We start from the raw sequence: 23,388 nt of genomic DNA on the forward strand, positions 1-23,388 counted from the left end.
AAAAAATCTGGAATTTAAAGATCAATGTAATTTTAAGGTTATATGCATGTGTATATGTGTCCTTATAAAAGTAATCACAGCTAGAATGTAGGGAAAATGGTTTGGTGTCTGTGGAGAGCAGATCCTACTCAAGGGTCAGAACTGCTTGGATATAGTCGGGCAAATGTCTCTACTACTGGTCTCCATAATGGAGCACCAAATCTAAAATGTTCACTTTTTTTTTTAACTATCAGATCTTAAATAATAAAAAAAAATATTTTTAGATACTTTTCTTTTCTTTATTAAAGTGGTTTTAGGGTAGCAACATAAAGAGTAATGTGAGAGATTGCATTTGTCCTGAGAAAAGACTTAGACCTTGACCAGTCCTTGGTCTTGTGTTACATTGAGGATTTTGTTATGCATATCCCATGCACTGTATTAGCCTGTGCCATTTCTGATAAGAGGCTGTTCTGTTTATCTACCACCCTCTCTTATATTACACATTAAACCTATGACCCTCTAGTTTTAGATTGGCATCACCTTTGACATATACTTTGCTGATGTGCCCTATTCAGTGCAGTTGGTTTTCTGAGTTGTCTCAGATATGTGTGTGTGATTTTTCTCAAACAGTGCATTGTGAGAAGGTAAAATAATATAACTATGCATTATGAAAGTACAACTCACCCCTTTTTAAAGAAGAAAATGCTCATGATGTACATGTAATGAGATGAACTTTCACTGTGAATCCACACCTGATTCCTGTCTCTAGACAGCCAGCTTTCAGTTACTTATCTCTCATAAGAGGTAGATGTGATGTTGCAGTATTTAGTAAGTTGACAAATTTTAGCAGCTGCTATGACGTCATGAAACCTAAATAAAATACTTTAATACTTTGTGTGGATAGGTCCACTTAAATGTAGAGAACATCTTGCCTTGGGGGCAATCTTATTATTTTCAGAACTCTAGTATACATTTGAATTCAAGAACACTGAAGACCACCTTTTTATTCCTGTGATCTAGTTCCTTGTATATATATATGTGACAATATGTCTACCCAGAGAAAATTATGTTTAGCTCCTTATTCACATTGTTTTTACTTTCCAGAAAGTAATATTTATGCATGGGGGCAAAACCGACATGGACAACTTGGTTTGGGCTATGAGAGGAAGAGAGAATCCTCACCAAGGCACATCAAATCATTGTCAGGAATCCCTTTCTCACAGATTGCTGCAGGAGGAGCCCACAGTTTTGCTTTATCGCTTTCAGGGGCCGTTTTTGGCTGGGGACGTAACAAATTTGGACAGCTTGGCCTAAATGATGAAGTTGGTAAGAAGTTAAAAATCTTTCTTATCAGCATTAAAGGAGCAGTTTACAGTCCCTGACAGCCCCACTATTGAAGGATTTCTATTTAATTACTGTACGTTAATATGCATTCTTCAAAAAATACAGAATAAAAGTACTGACCTGAGGATTCTTGCTGAAGATTCTTGCCACTGATTGGCTGCCTTGAAATCTGTAAGAGCACATTCTGTGTAAGCCCAGAAGGGTCAAATCTTTATTTTTTTTGTGCCAAGCACGATCTATCAGTATCAGTATGTCCTGTCCTCTTCCATAAATACTCAAAAGCCAGACTATAATACAAGCATAACTCCTTTTAGTTGCGGTGTACAATTTTAGACCTCCGTTCTAATGACTTACACTGTACTCTAATAAAAGCTTTTTAGGATACTCCACAGCGCATTGCTCAGTGGTTTAGTGATGTGCACTATTTTCAAAATAATTAAGACATCATATAGCACTGGCTTGGTAATGACCGGGAAGCAACAACTTTGACTCTTCAACTATTTCTGTACTAAATGTCTATTTCTGCCTTCATCACTCTTATCCCTCTGCTAGTTTTGCATCATTTTTTTTTATTGGAATAGCTTGTTCTGACCTACTGTGTTGGGTAATGTCTAGTGTGTTCATGGCGGCTGCTGTAGTGGAAGATTTAAAAAAAATAAAATAAAAATCTTGTTCTACAAGCCCCTCTCTATTTACCACTTCACTTATAAATGATTTTTTATTTCTGCAGACAGGCATGTTCCTGCCCTTTTGAAGTCTCTCCGGTCTCAGAAAATTGTACATATTTGCTGTGGAGAAGATCACACTGCTGCATTAACAAAGGTAACGTCTTACAATGTTCTGCAAGCTGTAGATGTCAAGATTTGATGTTAGTATTCTATTGATGTGCCTGGATAGCAGAGATGGAAACACCTTTCTACCTGAAGACAGACTCAATTCAGATATATATGTGAGTTCTTATTATGTAAGGAAGAGTTGCCCTCTTGAAGTTTCCCTACTCTGATGCCCGAAAAATAACTAAAGAAAAAGAATATATAGACCCAATTCAACATGTTTACTCGCACATGTTATATTTGTGTAGGAGGGTGGTGTGTTCACATTTGGAGCTGGAGGATATGGACAGCTTGGGCACAATTCCACAAACCATGAAATCAACCCAAGAAAAGTATTTGAGCTCATGGGAAGTATTGTCACGCAGATTGCATGTGGGAGGTACGTACGTTGTGGAATATGAAAGTACCGGAAGTGGTATACATGTCAAGATTTTAAAGATGTAAAATGATAATTTCCCCATATGTCGGGTTTACCTTTTGTCTTTCCAAACAAATATTGTTAATGCTTTGGACAAATCTAGATTTTTTTTAAGGAGCTGGTAACTGATATACCCAAAGAGTTCAGTTTAAGATAATGCAAAAGCATTGAGATCAGCAGTAACATTTTAGGAACTAGGACTACTAGTTTCCTCCCCTTCTCATCTAATAAGTGAGAGAGGTACTACTACTAATGATGAAGTTTAGGAGTTCGTTTTAGTTTTACTCTGCTAGCATTAATTTCATATTTACTTTTTTCCTAGGCAGCACACATTGGCTTTTGTCCCTTCATCTGGACGAATTTATTCTTTTGGTCTTGGCGGTAATGGGCAATTAGGAACGGGGTCAACATGCAATAGAAAAAGCCCATTTACTGTTAAAGGAAACTGGATGTCCCACAGTGACAACTGCCAGTGTGCTGACAGTAAGCTTTTCTTCTAAACACCTATAACTGTGCACTGGAATATTGGTTGGCAAAAGGGCAAAAAAAATTAGAAATGCCAGCCTGAATACTGAGGCTGTAACCATGGTCACTTGATGTATGTATTTGTAGCCACTTGTGACTACCAGAATTATTTCTGACCAACTTCTTCGCCACTACCAATTTGCAGAAGACAGAGGAGAAGTGGGATAACATGTAGATGGAAAATTATTATTTTTGTTACACAATTCTGTGTTGAAACCTCTAAGAAAACATCTAATGAAATCTAATTTAAGTGTGTCCCTTTAAAGCTGAGAATGACTACATACCGTATTTGTTTTGCATTTGTTTGTAGATGCATTGTATTTGTTTTTAGCTAATATGATTTAGCTCCTACTTTTGTTTTAGATTCCAGTTAAGATTAATTCTATATGTTAATGATACGTGTGTTTAGCAGTAGTTTATTTTATTTATATTAATAGAAGTTCATGTTAACACTATTCAATGGCTGGATTCTTCCTGCTTCATACTCAAATAGACATGACATTGTATAGTGCTGTGAAAAAGTATCCTTCCTGATTTCTTCTATGTTTGCCTAAATGTTACATTCAAACGTTTGAGATCATCCAACTAATTTTAATATAAGACAAAGTGAGTAACCACGAAATCCAGTTTTAAAATTATTACGGGTTTAATCAAAACCTATATTATCCATGTTGAAAAGTAATTACCCCCTCAAAACCCAATAACTGGTTGTGCCACCCCTGGCAGCAGCAGCTGCAATCAAAGGTTTCATTGTCCTACTGAATAAGTCATGAACGGAGGGCCAGACGTTCTCCTTCAGGATTTTCTATTAGAGAGGGGAATTTTCGGTTCCAGTTATGACAAGTCGCCCAGATCCTGAAGCACCAAAGCAGCTGCAAACCATCACACTTTAACCACCACGGTGCTTGACTGTTGGTATGTTCTTATTATAGAATGCTGTGTTAGCTTTACACCAGATGTATTGGTTCCATTGTTGACTCACCAGTCCACAGAACATTATACCAAAAGTCTTGGGGATCATCAAGATGTTTTTTGGCAAATGTGAAACAAGCTTTTGTGTTCTTTCTGATCAGCAGTGGTTTTGCCTTTCCCACAGATGCAATTTTTTTCAGTCTTATTGTGAAATTGTGAACACTGACCTTTAACCCCTTGATGACAATTGCCGGTCCGGGCACGTCACGGAAATTCATGTCGATAACGACAAATGACGTGCCAGGACCGGCACGTCATTAAACGGGTGCAGAAAGCGATCTATTTTCGCTTTCTGCACCGAAACGGCGTTGCTGTAATGCCTCGACCTCGAGGCATTCAGCAACGCCATTATCGGCACAAAGGGGCCATCTCTGGCCCCTCCCCGGGGCGTCAACATCCGCCATACTTTGTATGGCGGCGGACGCCCGTTTTAAAAGCATCCAGCAACACCAAACACTTACCTTTGGATGGGCTGTGACCGCTCCGGAGAGCGGTCACAGCCGCAGCTGCTGGTGATCTTCGCCATCTGCAAGATGGCGGCGGTCCGGGAAAATTCAATAAAGAAACAATAAAGTCTAAAAAGTTCGCTAGACGGTCTCCAGACCCTCTAGAGAACTCTGGCTCCACTTGCAGGTTGAATATAGGTACTGCATTCAACCATGCAAGTCAATGGAGCTCAGCTTTCTAATCACAGTGTGATTAGAAAAAATACATTAAAAATAAAATAAAATTAATAATAATTAGAAAAAAAATAGTAAAAAACCAGTAAAATGTAAAAATAATTTCCCACTGATTTCACTATCAGGGGAACCTTCAAGTTGAAAAAAAATGTAAAAAAAATTTAAAAAAAGGCAAAAAAATATATATATATATATAAAAAATATATTTTTGTGAGCAAGTCCTAAAATTAGCATATTAGCTTAAAACAATTCTCGCATGGAAAGAGTTAAAATACTGGCATATTAAATGCCCATGGGGTGTCTACTTTTAAAAAATGTATGATTTGATGGGGTAAATTGAATTGGCCGGGTTCAACAAGGTCCCAATTAACACGGGGGGAAGGATGGCCACACATCTAATTTCCAATTAGAAAAATGCACACGTACCAAATGTGGCCTTTTAGTTCCCCCCAAAAATGACAAACCCATGCATGTGGGGTATCACTGTACTCAGGAGATGTTGCTGAACACATATTGGGGTGTCGTGTGACAGCGGCATATACCAGGAGCTGTAAATTCATACATAAAGTAGGTGTGTGTGGGAAAAATACACACACAAAAATACTACTGCAAACTTTGAAAAAATGCTGGTGGTAAAATGTGTGCATGCAAAGAGTTAAAATACCAGCATTTAAAATACCCTGGGGTGTCTAGTTTTCAAAAATATATGGTTTTGTTGGGCATACTGAAATGGCCCGGCTCAAAGATGTACCAAATAGGGCACGGGCAGTGGATCCCCAAATGCCAAAGTTCAACATTGAAAAATGTGCATGCCCCAAATGTGGCTCTTTTGCCCCCGAACAGCCAGGCAAAATCATTCATGTGAGGTATCGCTGTACTCAGGAGATGTTGCTAAACACATATTGGGGTGTTTTTTGATAGTGACATATACGAGAACTTTTTAATTCATACCTGAAGTAAAATGTGTGTGACAAAACAAATGGAAAAAAATGACTATCACAAAGTTTGACAAAGACTGGTGGTAGATATGGTGCATGGAAAGAGTTAAAATACTAGCATTTGAAATACCCTGGGGTGTCTAGTTTTAAAAAATATATAGCTTTATTGGGCATACTGAAATGGCCCGGCTCAAAGATGTACCAAATAGGGCATGGGCAGTGGATCCCCCAATACGCCAAAGTGCAACATTGAAAAATGTGCATGCCCCAAATGTGGCCCTTTTGCCCCCAAACAGCCAGGCAAAATCATTCATGTGAGGTATCGCTGTACTCAGGAGATGTTGCTAAACACATATTGGGGTGTTTTTTGATAGTGACATATACCAGAACCTGTTTATTTATACCTAAAGTAAAATGTGTGTGTAAAAACAAATGCAAAAAAATTACTACCATAAAGTTTGACAAAGGCTGATGGTAGAATAAGTGCTTGGAAAGGGTTAAAATACCAGCATTTGGAATACCCTGGGCTGTCTAGTTTTCAAAAATATATGACTTGATGGGGTAAATTGCATTGGCCGGCTTCAAAGATACCCGAAATGGCACATGGGGGGAAGAATTACCAGATTTGGAAAAAATGGCTTTGAAATAGCAAAACGGTACCTGTACTTATTGCTCCATAACGTGCAGAAAAAAGCAAAAAAACATAAAAACATTGGGTATTTCTAAACTCAGGACAAATAGTAGAATCTATTTAGCAGGTTTTTTTATTACCTTTTATAGATGAGTAAAAGATTTTTCAACTAAAAGTTAGAAACAGTCATTTTTTTCTAAATTTTTCACTATATTTTATACTTTTTTTAATAGTAAATAATATGATACAATCAAAACAATGTCATCTAAAGAAAGCCCTTCTTGTCCTGAAAAAAACAATATCTAATGTGTGTGGGTTCAGTAAACGGGAAAGAAGAAAATTACAGCTAAACACGAGCAGCGCAGAAATGTTAAAACGGCCATTGTCACGAAGGGTACAAAAAGTAAAATCAGCCTTTGTCACGAAGGGGTTAATTGAGGCAGGTAAGACTTGCAGTTGTTGACATGTCAGTCTTGGTTCTTGTGACCTCCTGGATGAGTGGTCGATGTGCTCTTGGAGGAATGTTGGTAGGCCGGCCACTCCTTTTAATGTTCACCACTGTTCCACGTTTTCTTCATTTGTAGATAATGACTCCCACCAAGGTTCGCTGGAGTCCCAGAGCTTTAGAAATGGCTTTGTAACCCTTTCCAGACTGATAGAGGTCAATGACTTTGTTTCTCATCTGTTCTTGAATTTCTTTAGATCACTGCTTTTTGAGAGCTTTGACCTTCATCACTTTGCAAGACAGGTTCCAACAGGACTGCTAGTAATCATGTCTGGGTGTGTCTAGTGAAATTGAAGCCAATTATGAATAAAATTTGGTTGCTTAAGTAACTAAGCGGTGCAATTACCTTTCCACATAGGGCCAGTTAGAGTTGGATAGCTTTTTTTTTACTTCTCTACATGAAATCATTTAAAAACAATTTGTCCTTCCCACTCCCCATTTTTTCTCCTTCTCCTTTTCTACTCCCTCTTTTTCTCCCTCTTTTTATTTTATTTATTTATTTATTTATTTTTCCCCTCCCTCCCTCTCACCTCCCTGTGCCATGTCGTCCACTACTCTGCCAAAGGCCCTCACATTTCTCTCTATTAATGCCCGGGGCCTTAGTATTCCAGAGAAACGTTCACATCTGCTAAACGATTTGCGGCGGGAAAAGGTTGATATAGCCTTTGTCCAGGAAACCCATTTCTATGCGGGCCGCTCTCCTAGGCTCTCTGACCGTTTCTATCCTACTGGTTTCTTCAGCTCTAACCCTGCTGCGAAATCGAAAGGAGTTGCTATCCTTCTCTCTAAATCTCTCCCCTTTCAGGAGCTAGGTGTTTGCGCTGATCCGGACGGGCGTTATTTGTTTCTCAAGGGGACTGTTGCAAATCAGTTGTACACTTTTGTTAACCTCTATCTCCCTAACAGGGGACAACATACCACTTTGAAACAGATCCTTGTGAATCTCCAGGATTTTACTGAGGGGATTTTGGTTCTGGGGGGTGACTTCAACGTTGTCCTGCACCCCTCTGTCGATACCTCCTCTGGCCATTCCAGCGTTCCTCGCCGTGTCCTACGTTCACTTCTATCTCTTCTATCCACGTACCGCCTTGTAGACAGTTGGAGGGCTCTCCACCCCTCTGGGACTATACCTTCTACTCTACCCCTCATAACTCTTATTCGCGTATTGACTACTTCTTCCTCCCCTACCACCACGCTGCCCTTCTGCGCCGGGCTAATATCGGTCTGACGACATGGTCCGACCATGCCCCTGTGATAATCTCCCTGTCCTCACCTTTGACTCGCCCCACGGAGTGCTCATGGCGTCTGAACGACGCTATCCTCCCTGATGAGGGGGCAACCGCTGAGACCTCTCAAGCCTTATCTCTTTATTTTAGTGAGAATGCGTCCCCCCAATGTCCCAGAACTTACGGTCTGGGAAGCCCATAAAAGTGTGATCAGGGGTCACTACATACGGCTCTGCTCTCAGTGAAAGAAGTTGGCGGGGAGATTAGCTCCCTATGCGCCCGCATCGCAGAGTTAGAACAGGCACATAAGACCTCCCTGTCTGGGGATATTTTACAGCAACTTACGCTTCTCCGTGGGCGACTGGCCTCGATCCTCAACGATAAGCACCACTGCTCTTATTTACGCAACAAAGCACTGTTCCGCAAACACGGTGATAAGCCTGGCAAGTACCTGGCTCAAGCCCTCCGAAGCTCTCGCCACCTCACCCATATCCCTAGGGTTCGATCAGCCGACAGCCGCCTATACCTTCTCCACTCTGATATTTCGCGGAGTTTCCTTGACTATTTTACGGGCCTTTACAACCTCCCACCATTGGGTGATGCCTCCTCTTCACCCACCGGACGTTCGGGACTGACGGAGTATTTGGACCGTACGATCCGTGCGGGCATTTTCGTCTGACGCCGCTGCAGCACTTGATGCTCCAATCTCACTACCTGAATTCGTTCAGGTGGTCAGGTCCTCCCAAACCGGGAGGTGCCCAGGGCCAGATGGTCTGCCTTTGAGATATTATTCCCGCTTCAGAGACGTCCTTGGTCCATTTTTTGTTTCCGCTTTCGACTCTATTCTGGAGGGAGGTCAGATCCACAAGCACACTTTGTCGGCTTCCATTTCTCTCATACCCAAGGAGGGTAAAGACCCGGACCAATTCGGCAGCTATCGCCCCATTTTGCTCCTCAACTCTGATCTGAAGCTTTTTGCTAAGATTCTTGCCACTCGACTGAAGCCGTTGCTTCCCACCCTGGTACATCCGGACCAGACCGGTTTTGTGCCGGGTTGGGAGGCCCGGGATAGCACTATTCGTGCTCTTGACTTGCTCCACTTTGCAAAACGCACCTACGCCCACCATCTTTCTTTCCACAGACGCGGAGAAGGCTTTTGACAGGGTTGACTGGTCCTTCCTCCTATCTACCCTCCACCACATGGGTTTTGGCCCTCTGCACGTCTCCGTGTTAACGGTTTCCTGTCTGCCGCCTTCAATATCCGCAGCAGGACTTGAAAAAGGCTGCCCCTTATCGCCTGTGCTCTTTGTGCTCTCTTTGGAGCCCCTCCTGCAGGCAATTAGGCTGAACCCTGATATATTGGGCCTGCAGGTGGGTCGCACCTCTCATAAAGTCCTGGGTTACGCAGACGATCTCCTTTTTGCGGTTACTTATCCCCGGGTCTCTCTACCCTCTATACTGCATGAGCTTCAGCTGTACGGTGGGTTCTCCCACTTTAAGATCAATATGACCAAATCGGAGATTCTCAATGTCACCCTGCCTCCGCAGGACTGTTGTGCCTTGAGCACTGCTTTCCCTTTCAAATGGTGCAACTCGAAACTGAGATACCTGGGTGTCTGGCTGTCCGCTGATCATACTCAACTTTATGCATATAACTTTCTTCCACTGCTGTCGTCCTTGCAATCTGATCTGCGGAGATGGTCTGGGCTCACGCTATCTTTGCTAGGTCGTGTTAATGCCCTTAAAATGACTGCTATTCCCCGGGTTCCTGTATTTATTTCAGACTCTTCCCATCCACATACCTCTCACATTCTTCGCGGCTGTCCGCTCTGCTTTTCTTCGGTTTGTGGGGGGGTGTCGTTCCCCCCCACATTCGCCACAGCAGCTTAATCCTCCCTAAGCCTCGCGCTCCCCTGCCCTCATACTTATTATAGGGCCTGCCACCTCCTTTGGGTTCTTGAGTGGGTTCATAGCCCGTCTCAGAAACAGTGGATTGGCGTGGAGAACGCTCTTTTGGGCTTCCCTACCCGGTCCCTGCCTTGGCTGACTATCTCTACGGCCAACAGTCGGGCTTCTTCCCATCCGTTTATCAGGGCGACATTACGAGTCTGGCACTCCTTGCTGAGAGGAACCACGCTATCTACCATCCCGTCGCCACTCACTCCGGTGCGGGATTATCCGGATTTCCTGCCCGGGTTGGGGGTTGATCTATTCCCTGATGTGCCTGCAGCAAGAGGTCTTGAAATTCATGCCTACCTGGCCCGTGGCGGTCTTGCGCCTTTGGGGGACCTGGTGTCCCCAGGGCCCCCGACCTTGTTGGCCCGCTTCCGCTATGGACAGCTGCGTCACTTTTTCCGATCTTTGAGTCGTCCCCATCATGTCCTCAGGAACCTTACCACGTTCGAGCGTTTATGCACAGCTTCCTCGCTTCCTGCTCATGGCATCTCCCTCCTCTACGGCCTCCTCCTGTCGGCCTTGCACCCCGCCCCCCCTCCTTCATGGGCAAATGGGAGTCTTCTCTGCACATGGTCTTCTCGGAGGCGCAATGGGAGAAGATGTGTGTTCTTGGTCACCGCTGTTCGATCAGCAATAAGGATCAAGAAATGTCCTACAAACTACTCGCCCACTGGTACCGATCCCCGACAGCTACTGCTCGCTTCAACTCTGCTGTCTCGGATGCGTGCTGGAGATGCGGCTCTTCACCCTGTTCCATTCTCCACCTTTGGTGGGACTGCCCACGGATACACCCTTTCTGGTCCACCGTTCACTCGTTTTTACTGCGCCTCTCCGATAACCCTATCCCCTTTACTCCGGAGTTTTTGCTCCTCCATCACTTGCCTTACCCGATTCAATGGTACAAAGCCTCTGTGATCCGTCACTTGGTAACTGCAGCTAAGGCCCTAATCCCCTTACACTGGGGGGATCCTGCCCCCCCCCCACGGTTCGAGAATGGTTTCAACGCGTTGAGCGGACAAGGACCCTTCCACTCCCTTCCTTTTGGGGTCGCACGCACCTATCTCTCTGCCCCACTTCTGTAATTATGTGTCATCGTAAGATCCACTGTTGTGCCCTGCCGTGCCTGTCACGGATTTGTGGCGTTGTCCATGCGTCACGTTCCCTGTATGTCTCTACTGGAATGCTTTTATATTTTGCCGCCACACACTAACCGCTGGAATCCTTCCAGTGCCTTCTTAGCGTTTCCTGTTCCTCATGTGGGTTGCGACCACGTATTCATACTGGTTTGACATATAACGACTGTACCTCCGCTGTTTTGTTGCTCTCACGTGCTACTGTGCAGCTGTTTGCCTATTGCTGTTACCTCGTGAATACTGTATTGGTGACTGTGTTCCCCATGTATTACTTGTCCTTCCCCACTTTTTTTTCGCACCCCTAAAAAATTCTGAAACTTCCAATAAATATTGATTTACCCTAAAAAACAATTTGTTCACTCCATTTTTTTCTGTTCTAATATTAAAATATGTTGGATGACCTGAAACGTCATTTCACTCCATTTCGAATGTCCAAATGACTTGAAAGCCAAAGACCTTGTAGAAATAAACAAAAAGTTTAAATATAAAGTTGATATATTCTGCTGCACACCCTTTCTAATGTAAGTTATTGTGGTTAGTTAATAAGATATCATTTTGTATATTTTTAGATTCAGAAGCGTATTTCTGCGTGAAGAAAATATTCTCTGGCGGGGACCAAAGTTTTGCGCATTACCTTCACGTACAGGTAGTGTAAAAGAATATATTCTTAACCTTTCTTGAATAATCTTTCATTTAACATACAGAAAAACAGTACATAATGGGGCAATTGGCTTTTCACTTCTGTAACACGCTAGAAATAAAGCTCCAGATATGAATATAATCTACCGTCAGTCTTGTGAGAAGTGTTAAGTTGTTCCAGGAGTCAAAGAATCAGATCTTCAGTCTCAATGTCTTTAATGTATGTAGCCGTTTAGAAACGTGAGATCGCAGCTTATTTAAAGTTTATGATATAAAGAGCTTAAACCCCACACCTTTTATCTGTGGATCGCCTAGAAACCTGCTTTACAAATCTCTTGAGGAACAAGCATTCCTTGTAATATGTACTTTGATAGGTTTTCTGCAACTTACACTTTTCTAGAACTATTTCTGCTGGTTTCAATTTGCTTTTGAACTAAATGTTGAAAATGTTTGAGACGAAGATTATGTGCGGAGGTAAACACAATTCACACCTGTTGCTATTAAAATTCCTTTTTTTTTTTTTTTTTGGAAGGTAGTATGTTTTCTTTGGATGGGTTTCAATCTTAGTGATGGGTTTCAAGTGATTTCAATCACTTTGCATTTTTTTTATTTGATTGTTTTCCTCTATAATTCATCTACAAATTATGACAGGTGTTACTTTAGCAAGATATACTTCTCCTTCCAGAACGGTCTCCCTCCAGATGACTTCAGGAAGTGTAATTGTTCCAGACAAATATGGACAGTAAACAATGAGCTTGTTCAAAGATGGATGCAGTTCTCATCTGGCAGACTTCCTTTAGAGATAATTAAGTAAGATTGCCAAAACTTGATAACAGTCCCACATACTTAAAAATGTGTTTGTTCTCTCTCCTTTCTTCCTACTTATATTTTCAATGTGTTGCATTATATTTTTTGAGGAAATATTTATCAAGCAACCCATTTTGCTCTGTGTTATACAAAAATAACATCTTTGTAAACTGAAAGTTTATTTCTGAATTATGCATGTGTAATGTACGTGGGATTTTAAGGTGGTACTGCTAAATATTTAAAAAAAAATTCCTAGCTATATACATCAACCGGTGTGAAGAAAGAGATGCTCCTGGGAACTATGACTTGTACCTTATTATTCCAATTTTTGTCTTGTCTAAGGCTATGCAAAATACCTTCTCGAAAGGCCATAGTCCCCATAGTGCATAGGTTAAGAAATGTGAGTAGCAAATGACACATGGGATGTAAAGCTTCCATATGCAAATTACAGCCATTCATTAAAGCCCTAATTCTAGTGAAAATGAAACTCCACCATCACAAAGCAGCCCATAGCCATGCAGAAAGTCTACAGCATTGTGCTCCATACTTTGAGTGGCACTGCTGTGGAATAATACATATTTACTCAAAAATAGATTCAAATTTTGAATTAGAGCTACCAGGATTATATGAAGCTATTTAATGCCCTTTCAAGTGTTTTTAAAAACCAATTGTGCTTGTGTGCATAAATGTGTATAGTGCAGAGTATAATTGTAGATTAGAATTTATTCAGTGGGTTGTGATGATTGTAAATGTCAAAGTACATGGATACAATGAATGCTTGGGTAAGCTGAAAAAGGATTTATTCTTTTCTTGAATTTTAGTGAGATTGACACAGTTTTTTCATCAGCTGCTTGTTTAAATGGAAGTTTCCTTTCTACCAGGTAAGAGTTTTTTTGCCAAGCATCAAATCTGCGTATTCTCCTTTTTTTCTTACGAGTTGTTCATACCCCTTGCACTGTGTAAAGCTCTGATTATATCACTGATGTGGATTATGTTAATCATAGTAATACATTAATGTTTCACATCGCAGAGCGCAGATGTATTGTCCACAGCATTTCCTACTACGCAACTTCCTAAACATCTGAAACCAGCCCTTTGTACATGTTGTTACCTGATTTAAGAGACACTTAGGGCATCATATGCACTTTAATGCGTATGATACACTGTATGATCAGAAATATGTGGACACCTGACCATCACACCTATGGGAGCTCATTAGACATCCCATTCCAAGACCATTCATAAAAGTTTACACTTAGTACTCTGTGTGAAATAGTGATAGAAAATACTGAATTTAAGTGACAAATATGATTATTTTCTATGTTTTCTTTGCAGTTTTATGTTTTGGATTCAAAGTGACGTATATTTAAGATTTTTGTGTTTTTATTATCTCTGCAGCAACAATGATCACTTCAGAACCAGTACCAAGTTCTCAGGGATAGACATGAATGCTGCTAGACTCCTTTTTCACAAACTAATCAACCCAGCACAGCCACTAATGGCACAGCAGGTCTGTTTTCATAGAGATACCCGCACTGGGGCCACAAAATACACTTTATATACACTTTAGACTCTGTAGGTGCCATGTAAATGTCATCTTTTATATTTACAAGACTTTCTTCATGCTACCAAAAACTATAGCTCATAGCTGACAATTCCTTCCCAAAAATATTTCTTTAATCATATAAAAATCATAACTTTTAAGGCAATACTTATTTGTCATGCGATACAGAAGTTGCCACTGTTATCATGGAAACCAAAAAAAAGCTTCCTGAAAGTTTTTTTCCTTTTTTTGAGTAATCATTCAGAATGAAAAAAAGTAAATGGCGAGTTTATCGGCTTCACGTGGACAGTTAAATGGTCACTTCAGCCATCATTTTCACTTTAATGCATTTAATTGCTGTTACCTTGTCATTGATGTTTTGCAAGCAGATGCATAAAGGGATTCATTAGAATTCTATGCTTTGCAGGAGATTACTTCCATTAAATGCATCCCCTGCTCAGTAAAGGTTACAAACTAATTTAATATACATTCATCATTTTTTATTTTTTTATGTCAGTTTAAAAACAGATTTCAAATAACTATTATTTCAATGAAGTATTTTTTCATTTTAAAAAATGTTTTACTGTTCAGGTGGCTGCCAGTCTGGAGAAAAACCTCATACCAAACCTAACAAGCTCACCTCCTGATATTGAGTGCTTAAGGCTTTATCTCACTCTTCCAGAGTGTCCGCTTATGACTGATGGAAACAACTTTTTATCGTTGTCAATTCCTTTTGGGACAGCAATAATTAATTTAGAAAAGGCACCCTTAAAGGTTCTAGGTAAGTTTCTGCTTCTGTGTGTTCAACGCAACCACACCCTAAAGGAATACTTGGTTGCCAAAAAAAGCAGCATGAACATGATGAATTTATGAAGAAGACACCCTGGAGCCGCAGCAGAGGCTCCATCATGAGGGTTTTTTTCTGCTTACTGTGTTATGGCCAGAGATGGGTTATTTTTGACTAAAATACTTGTGGTGGAACTACGTCTTGCTTTGTATTGAGCATTGAACATGGCTCAAAAATTGTACTATAAAATAATGCTTACACAAGGCTTAGATGGTGTCAGAAATACCTTCTTCAGTCAAGAGACCAATGGTAGACTATCCCTTAAGTCCATACCATAGAGCATATCTTACTAAACCAATAAGAACAGCTGATAATTTGAACTAGTTCCCTGGTCTGCTAATGTGCTTTTTTATTTTACAGAAAATTGGTGGTCATTACTCGAACATCCATTGTTCATGAAAATAGTTCAGCTATTTAAAGATATTGTTTTACATCTTTTGAAACTTACAAAAATTGGAATTCCTGTTTCGGAAAGAAGAATTTTCAACACGTTTTTGAACACAGCCCTAAAGGTTTTGGAGATTCTACACAGGGTATGACTTTATTTTATCATTAAGTTGGTCTTTGTCCTGATTATATGTTAAATGAATCAGTTAATGCCCTAATTGCTCAAAAAAAAAAAAAAGTACAGAAGTCAGGGAAACCAATTTATATTCAGCCAAACATAGCATTGTTTTGTAGCAGGTGTAACTATTCACCATCGTTCTACAATACTGTAGACACCCTAGTGGCTATATGTTGAACTGCAAGTAGACACAGAAAAAAAGCCTTAGTAAATAGACCAAAATGCTTAGATCAGAGTAGATCAGGGGCAATTACTTCTCTGCCAGCCCCTTCTATGAGTGAAGCAATGCGGATAGTGGAGTACCTCAGATTATACTATGCCCATCCTTTCCTTTAGAAAAGTATTCATATTATCAGAAATGTAGCATCAGTAAAGTATAAAGAAAAAACTAAAAGCAGGCGGTTTTTAGGAAGATCTAAGAAATATTTGCATTCTTACACCAAATGGTTCACATATTACTGCTTTATAGATTAATTACTTTATTGCTATCTATAATATTTTCCACAGGTAAATGAGAAGTCTGGGCAAATTATTCCCTATGACAAGTTCTACATTCAGGAAGTACAAGATTTTATAGATATCCGAAATGACTATATTAATTGGATCCAGCAGCAGGCGTTTGGAATGGTATGTTTTGTACATTTATTTTGGTGTTTATATATTCATGAAGAGGGCTGATCTGGAAATAACAGGGATAGGGGTGGACCACAGGATGGGATCAGTACCCTCCTACAAAGGGGGTTTTATTTATCTTAACCAACTTTACCCCAAATGGGCAGAGGGTGAGGGCCCAAAGGTGCCCCCAAGGGGTATTACTTACATTTCAGATAAGATTTTTTAAATAAGCCCCGTCTCCCTTTGAAGTTAAATAACTGCCCGTATTTTAATAGTGAAGATTATAGGGTTTAACTAGGTGTAAGTGTGCAATGTAACAAACTGCTGCTTATTCTAAGACATTAGATTTCCAAGGCTGAAAATGGTACATCATGCATGTAAAGAAAAATGCAGAGAACTGTGTTTGGGAATAAAAGTAATATTTTTGCTTTCTCCCTACCACATTCTCAGGATGTGAACCATGGATTAGCTGAGGTAAGACTCAGTTCATGTTTTAATACATTTTACGCACATTTTACATTTGCTTTTTGTCATACTTTCATATTTACAGTTCATTTATACAGTTCTAATGTTGGTATTTTGTTTTCTTTTCATGTCTACATTCTGCCTAATTACACCAATGTTATTGTATATAATATCCTTCTTACTTTTCTGCTGTCCAGTTAACCAAACCTCCTACATATGAAACTTATTTTACTTATGTTACGTCTGTTTCTCTGAATGCCTTTCTCATTTTTCATTGCTTTCTTAATGTCTTTATTTCAGAATCTTACATGAATATTTTTATCGCCTAATTTATTGTCCCTCTCTAGGGGTTTCATGTAGTTTTCCACATACTGACAGAAATTCTCCTTTCTCATTTGTAATATTTTTTTTTCCTTCTAACGTCCAGGGTCCTGATGTTCCCGTTACAATTTGTACATATCCCTTTGTTTTTGATGCCCAAGCAAAAACTACACTGTTGCAGACGGATGCTGTTCTTCAAATGCAGGTAGCTTTAAATATACAAATGCTGCATGGCTTAATATATTTAGCGTTGGTTAAGGGATAGGAAATACAAATGTCTATGTCTTCATTCCTTCAGATGGCAATGGACCAGGCCCACAGACAGAACTTTTCGTCCTTGTTTCTTCCGGTGGTTGAATCCGTAGATCCTTGTCTAATTTTGATTGTGCGCAGAGACAATATTGTAGGGGATGCTATGGAGGTCCTAAGGAAAACCAAAAATATTGATTACAAAAAGCCACTCAAGGTACAGTAGTAGGGTCTTTATTTTGTGACTTGTATTACAAATTATGAATTGCTTCTTGTAAAAGGCATGCTAAATCTGTTTACAATCATTGTAGGTAATATTTGTAGGAGAAGAAGCGGTCGATGCAGGCGGAGTCCGTAAGGAGTTTTTCTTGCTCATCATGAGAGAGCTGTTGGATCCAAAGTACGGCATGTTCCGGTATTACGAAGACTCAAGACTTATCTGGTTTTCTGATCAGGTACTTGCAAAAAGGTTTTCACCATTATTAATACAAATGTAATATATATATACATTTTTAAAAATGTATGCAGCTGGTCAGAAGCATGGCCATTGTATTATTCCTGTGTAATTTCCTGAATTTAAGCAAACCAACAATATATGGAATGGAAATGAGTGGGATTACCGTAATTTCTACATTGATCTATCGTCCCTTTACATGAGGGGTTTTGTGAAAGAAGCATTTATACACGCTGCTCTGTTGATACACTTCAAAAGATAATATTCCTTTTATGCTAATATATGCGGCCTGTTGTGCTGCAGTGTGTAATGTTCCAGGCTGCTATAATGCATCTGGATTAGTCTGCATGGGTAAATTGGGGATTGTATTCGCAATTATGAGCATACAGGTGGGCTATGGGTTTCACACTGCAATTAGAGTATGTAGTTCAGACGTTTGAGTTGAATGTCCCTTCCTTTATTTCTAGTTTTTTTCACTTAAAAATTTTACCTACATTATGCTTGTTTTTTTTACAATCATCAGATTTCTTTCAAAAAAACTCTTCTCTGATTGCCTCCCCATGTGTTGATCTGCAGCCACTTATTCTTGGTTATTTTCATTTTATAACAAGTTTTAACTACCAGAATATTGTGTTTTCTGTGTAGTAATTTCAAGTAGCATATCTGTCTTGCAAAAATATATTTGGTTATATTTTACTTTATCATTTATTCATTTGAGCAGGATATTTGTCATCTCTTATTTGATATTTTCAGGGTTTTTGCCTTTTTGTTCTGTTATTTTGTTACATGCTTCCCGTTTGTATTTTCCCTTTTTATTTTTCAGACTTTTGAAGACAGCGATTTGTTCCATCTAATTGGTGTCGTCTGTGGGTTAGCAATCTATAACTTTACCATCGTTGACCTGCACTTCCCTTTAGCCTTATACAAGAAGCTTTTGAAAAAGAAGCCTACTCTGGATGATTTAAAAGAATTAATGCCTGATGTTGGAAGGCAAGTACAAAATATGATGTTCTAGGTATTGCTATAGCCACTGGTGTAATTCAGTCTAATATTTTTTTTATCTAAGTGTTAAATGCATTGTGTACGCCCAGCACTATGTTGATGATGTGTGTTAATAAAAGCTATTAACTGTTCTGTTTAAGATTGTTGCTTTTTATTTATATTTTTACAGGAGCATGCAGCAGTTGTTGGACTATTCCGAAGATGACATTGAAGAGACATTCTGTCTGAATTTTACAGTATGCGTCTTCTGTAAATGACATTGATGCCCTATTTAGCTTGTACTAAGAAGGACTTGACCCTTTTGCCTGTCACAGTGCTGAAGGATCCTGTTGCTTTCTCCACCTTAACGAGTTTGATGTTCCCCCAGTTACATTTCTATTGAACCGCTTAGTTGACGTAGTTAGAGGGACTTTTGCTACAATTTACAGAAGACATAGGGAGTAGTAAGGACATGAACGCTCATTCCTATGGTATCCTTACTGAATAAATGAATGCCATAATAGCTATGATTGATCTGCTCGGGGACTCCATCTTTTATACAGGTTTATTTTCTAAGATATAAATTGTTGGGGGGGGGGGGCATACTAACTAGAATTATGAAGGGCAAATCCTGGTAGATTTCTCCTGTGATTTTTAAACCTACGTTATACATTACTTACAGTATAATTTGTAACAAAGATGTTTCCATGATGTTTTGTTCACTACTACCTACCTGTGTCAGTAATAACTGATTGAAAGTCATTTTAAAGTTAACTTAAACGTAATAACCGTAGCATGTAGGGGCAGTTATTTATTTATTTTTACAAGCAATACATTTGCTCAATATTATATTTCGGTGGCGACTTTCTAATGGATTTTGTGCACAGCTAGTTACTTATATTTCATGCAATTTTCAGACATACATTATTGTGTTATTTCTTCTATTAGATAACTGTGGAAAACTTTGGAGCAACAGAAGTAAAGGAATTGATTCCGAATGGTGCAGAGACTCCAGTCAACAAGAAAAACAAGTATGTTTCCAGTATAGATCCTTTCTAAATGCCAGATGCATTTCCAACATAATAATTAACATCTGATCTGAGTTTAATCATTATCCTTACATCCAATTAGGTTTGTTAGAGTTAGCTGAACCGAACCGATGACTTCAGAAGGCATCTGGAAATAAGTTTGTTAGCTGCATTTCTTCGTTTGTATATGTAAAACACGCATATATACTAACCCTTTTATCGAGTATCATGTTGCAGAGCGCATTGGCAGTACGCATAGAGAGTTAACAGTGGTTGATTCTTTTTTTTAGCACACATTCATTTTTTTTTACTTTACTATACCTGAATAATGCTATTATAAGTCAATTTTTTGTACAGATACATTTCTTTGTGACAGAAAAATTTTTATCGCATCTGTAATTCAGAGGAAACCATCAGATTGAAAGATCATTGGTTCCAGTAGCGTAGGTTCCCTTCGGCGGCCCTTTTAGATACAGACTTAACTGTGATGTCACTTACAAAATGAAGGCTCTTGTCATATGCAAAGAGATCACAGCTGTCAAAAATGTCAGCAATGCAAACCGCTCCTGACTATTAGATAAAAATAGATGCAGACGGTAAAGCACACTCTTGACGTCCGTGATACGAAGGGTTGATGAAAGATCTATAAATACCAATGGGAGCAAATAATCTTTGTTTGTTAATTAATGTGTCTGATATTTAGCTATTGTTTTTCACATATAATACGGTTTAAGCTACATTTACTTAGTACAGTTTGACACCTCATTACAACTCTCAAATGAGTTGAAAAACATTTGTATTCTAAGAAGAAAGGTTTTTTTTGATTGCTGTACTCATCTTCATGTCAGTCAAAGCATCTTACTTTAGTCTTAAGTGCAAACAGTTGAGGATGGCTTTATTACAGATAGACAATACCTTTAAAAATGGTCTGCTGCTTCCAGCGAGAATAGTACAAGAGAATCCCTGTGTCCCATGTTTAGTCCTAACCTGCAGGCACTTCTCTTTTAATTTTATTTATATTTTTAATTTAAAAAACTTGACGTGTTAGTGTATATTAGTGATCTGAAAAATCGTTACAAAATCAAGGGAAAAGGGAATATCTGGGATTTCAGAGTAGTGCAGTGGAATTCTTAAAACTTCAAATATTTTTGTGAAGGGGGAAATATCACTCGTGTTGCTAAATTTTTTAAACCTTTTGTTATAGGGAAATTTTTTTTTCTTGAAAATGAAGATTTAATGCACAGTTTTCATGCTAAATTTCCAATTCTCTCTATGCATAAAAACAAAACAGTAATTTGTTGTTGGTTTGTTGTCAATGAGAATGAAAACTGTATTACATCACTACCAACCGGTATTGGTCTTGTTTCTGGATGTTGGAATGATAATTCAATGACTCGCTGGTCCATGTACTGCTACAAAATAAAGGTTGTGAGGCCACCACTATAGTATCAATGGTCTAGCAGTAGCTTTGCAAAGATGTTCTGTTATATTGACAGAGGTATCGAGTAGATATATCCGCACGGCGCTGGGCACTTAACTGTTAAATGAGTTGAACTTTAATTAAACTGGGAACACTCTGAAATGAAAGCTCTTGTCAAAGGCACTGTGCATATGTGCGGCACTTGGCACCATTACGCGTCAGTAAACCCTGAAGGGATCTACTTGTGACATGTTCTCGATAAAGCGTGTATGTATTTCAGACCTAGGCTTTATTTAAGATCCATTAATCTCCCATAAGTGAAAGATGTGAACATTAATCTTGAATACCACATCCTACTCAGTCAGTGAAATAGTTTAGCAATCTTAGAATAGCATGTACAGTTTGATTAACCAAAGAAAAGATTGATCAATTAGTTATGCTATTCTGTTCAATTAATACAACAATTGTGCTTTTTTTGTATGGGTACGTAGTAGGCAAGTCTTCAAAATGTATTTTAAAAGATTCTGGTTTCTTTTTTAAATAAAATGTTATTAAAATTGAATTTGGTATTTTAAGAGAGCGAAATAACTATACTAAAGTACGGATGTAACAAAGATTGTATTGTACGTTCTAACTTGTGATTAATGTGTTTCACGGAACACTGAATACAAAGAAACATCTGTTTTTCCATGTTAATTATAATTATGTTTTTCTTTAAATTTACAGACAAGACTTTGTAAATGACTATGTGGACTACATATTTAATCACTCAGTGGCTTCCTTATTTAGTGCATTTAGTGCCGGCTTTCATAAAGTATGTGGAGGTAAAGTTCTTGAGCTCTTTCAACCAAATGAGCTGCAAGCCATGGTGATTGGCAATACCAACTATGACTGGAAAGAACTGGAAAAGGTATGTTGGTATATACTTTCCCATTTTTAAGGAAATTGAGATTCATTTGTGTATACAGTTGAATGTCTGACCGAACAATCACCTTAACTGAACGCTATCAGACTTCAGAGTGTCAAGCGAAAGCTGTCTGAGATTGCACATAAATTATAGTTATTGGCTCAGTAAAGAGAGAGATTTTTTTTACATTACCATGCAAAGGGATTCATTTCTTTTAATCAAGTATATGAATATTATGCCTGATTTGATCCCAAAAGAGTCTTTATATTAAGTAATGCAAAATGTTTCATCAGTAAAGAATATTAAGAGTGCAGTAGAAGAAATTTGTGAAGGTCGACTGTTGAGCAAAGTTTTAAAGGTAGAGCATTCATTATGGAAACTAGTTGGAATATCTCTGCTGATTCCCTTCACATTTACCTCTCGCTCCAGAAATGATTATTTTTATCTGTAGCTACATAGGTGATATTATATATATAGATATAAGCTGCTGCTTTTGATAGCCACAGAAATGCAGTACTCCACACGGGGTCATTATGTTCATAAACTAGTCTCTAGCATAATACTTAGTGCCTCAGGAAATCAGTTTTAGATCCACAATTGTGGACTACGTGTAGACAGCCACAAGACGGATCAAGACTTTAACGACATTGCATTCTAAATACGTAGACATTAATATGTAGTTGGTCCCACCTCTGCAGCTATAACAGCTTCCACTATTCTGGGAAGGATTTCCACAGGATTTTTGAGTGTGTCTGTGGGAATTTCTGCCCAATCATCCAGTAGAGCATTTGTGAGGTCAGACACTGATGTTGGATGAGAAGGCCTGGCTCACAATCTCCATTCCGGTTCATCCCAATGGTGTTGGATGGGGTTGTGGTCAGGGCTCTGTGCCGGCCACTCAAGTTCTTCCCCACTATACTCATCTAACCATACCTTGCTTTGTACACTGGGGCACAGTCATGCTGGAATAGAAAAGGGTCTTCCCCAAACTGTTCCCGCAAAGTTGGAACCATAGCATTGTCCAAAATGCCTTGGTATGCTGAAGGGGACACTTGACATTTTCCCCTACTTTTAGAATGCCCACTAAATACATAATTATTTCAAATTTCTTTTTATGCATTGAGTTGGGATATGTATTACCCAATTTCAAATAACTAGAAAGAGTTTTGAATATAGATTTTGCAGTATAATCAGTATAAGAAAAACAGCACAGATCTTAATATCATATAAATTGGAGTATTCGGTCGTCATGAATCCACCAGACTACCAGATATGGGTCCCCGCCCGTCGAAAACGGAATGCAAAGAACTGACCGCAACATGAAGATTGTGATTGACTGCATCAAGTTCAGTGCTGGCTTCGGATTTTTCCTAATCACATAAAATTTCAAGGAAAACAAACAAATAT

At 39.1% G+C, this 23,388-nt stretch overlaps 1 protein-coding gene across 7 annotated transcripts in view; it reads left to right on the top strand.

Moving 5' to 3' along the window:
* LOC149298930 (putative E3 ubiquitin-protein ligase HERC4) overlaps positions 1 to 23,388 on the top strand; it is a 41,857-nt gene that overhangs the window by 15,635 nt on the left and 2,834 nt on the right. The window contains exons 4-23 of one of the 7 annotated variants that reach the window (XM_089486700.1): positions 1,084 to 1,305; positions 2,054 to 2,145; positions 2,405 to 2,535; positions 2,897 to 3,048; positions 7,787 to 7,795; positions 11,710 to 11,786; positions 12,465 to 12,589; positions 13,408 to 13,467; positions 13,985 to 14,096; positions 14,721 to 14,910; positions 15,337 to 15,509; positions 16,049 to 16,168; positions 16,607 to 16,630; positions 17,049 to 17,147; positions 17,241 to 17,408; positions 17,503 to 17,646; positions 18,469 to 18,635; positions 18,817 to 18,883; positions 19,575 to 19,657; positions 21,801 to 21,984. In XM_089486700.1, coding sequence (XP_089342826.1) covers positions 1,084 to 1,305; positions 2,054 to 2,145; positions 2,405 to 2,535; positions 2,897 to 3,048; positions 7,787 to 7,795; positions 11,710 to 11,786; positions 12,465 to 12,589; positions 13,408 to 13,467; positions 13,985 to 14,096; positions 14,721 to 14,910; positions 15,337 to 15,509; positions 16,049 to 16,168; positions 16,607 to 16,630; positions 17,049 to 17,147; positions 17,241 to 17,408; positions 17,503 to 17,646; positions 18,469 to 18,635; positions 18,817 to 18,883; positions 19,575 to 19,657; positions 21,801 to 21,984 — 2,399 coding nt within the window. Of the gene's footprint in view, positions 1 to 1,083; positions 1,306 to 2,053; positions 2,146 to 2,404; positions 2,536 to 2,896; positions 3,058 to 4,704; positions 4,716 to 7,786; positions 7,796 to 11,709; positions 11,787 to 12,464; positions 12,590 to 13,407; positions 13,468 to 13,984; positions 14,097 to 14,720; positions 14,911 to 15,336; positions 15,510 to 16,048; positions 16,169 to 16,606; positions 16,631 to 17,048; positions 17,148 to 17,240; positions 17,409 to 17,502; positions 17,647 to 18,468; positions 18,636 to 18,816; positions 18,884 to 19,574; positions 19,658 to 21,800; positions 21,985 to 23,388 lie in introns of those variants that run through there. The other 6 variants (XM_089486699.1, XM_089486697.1, XM_089486701.1 and 3 more) reach the window with 6 other exon arrangements.

This window comes from Sceloporus occidentalis, unplaced genomic scaffold (assembly GCF_023333645.1).
Source record: "Sceloporus occidentalis isolate IW3139 unplaced genomic scaffold, rSceOcc1.0.p SCAF_30, whole genome shotgun sequence".
Taxonomy (NCBI): Eukaryota; Metazoa; Chordata; class Lepidosauria; order Squamata; family Phrynosomatidae; genus Sceloporus; species Sceloporus occidentalis.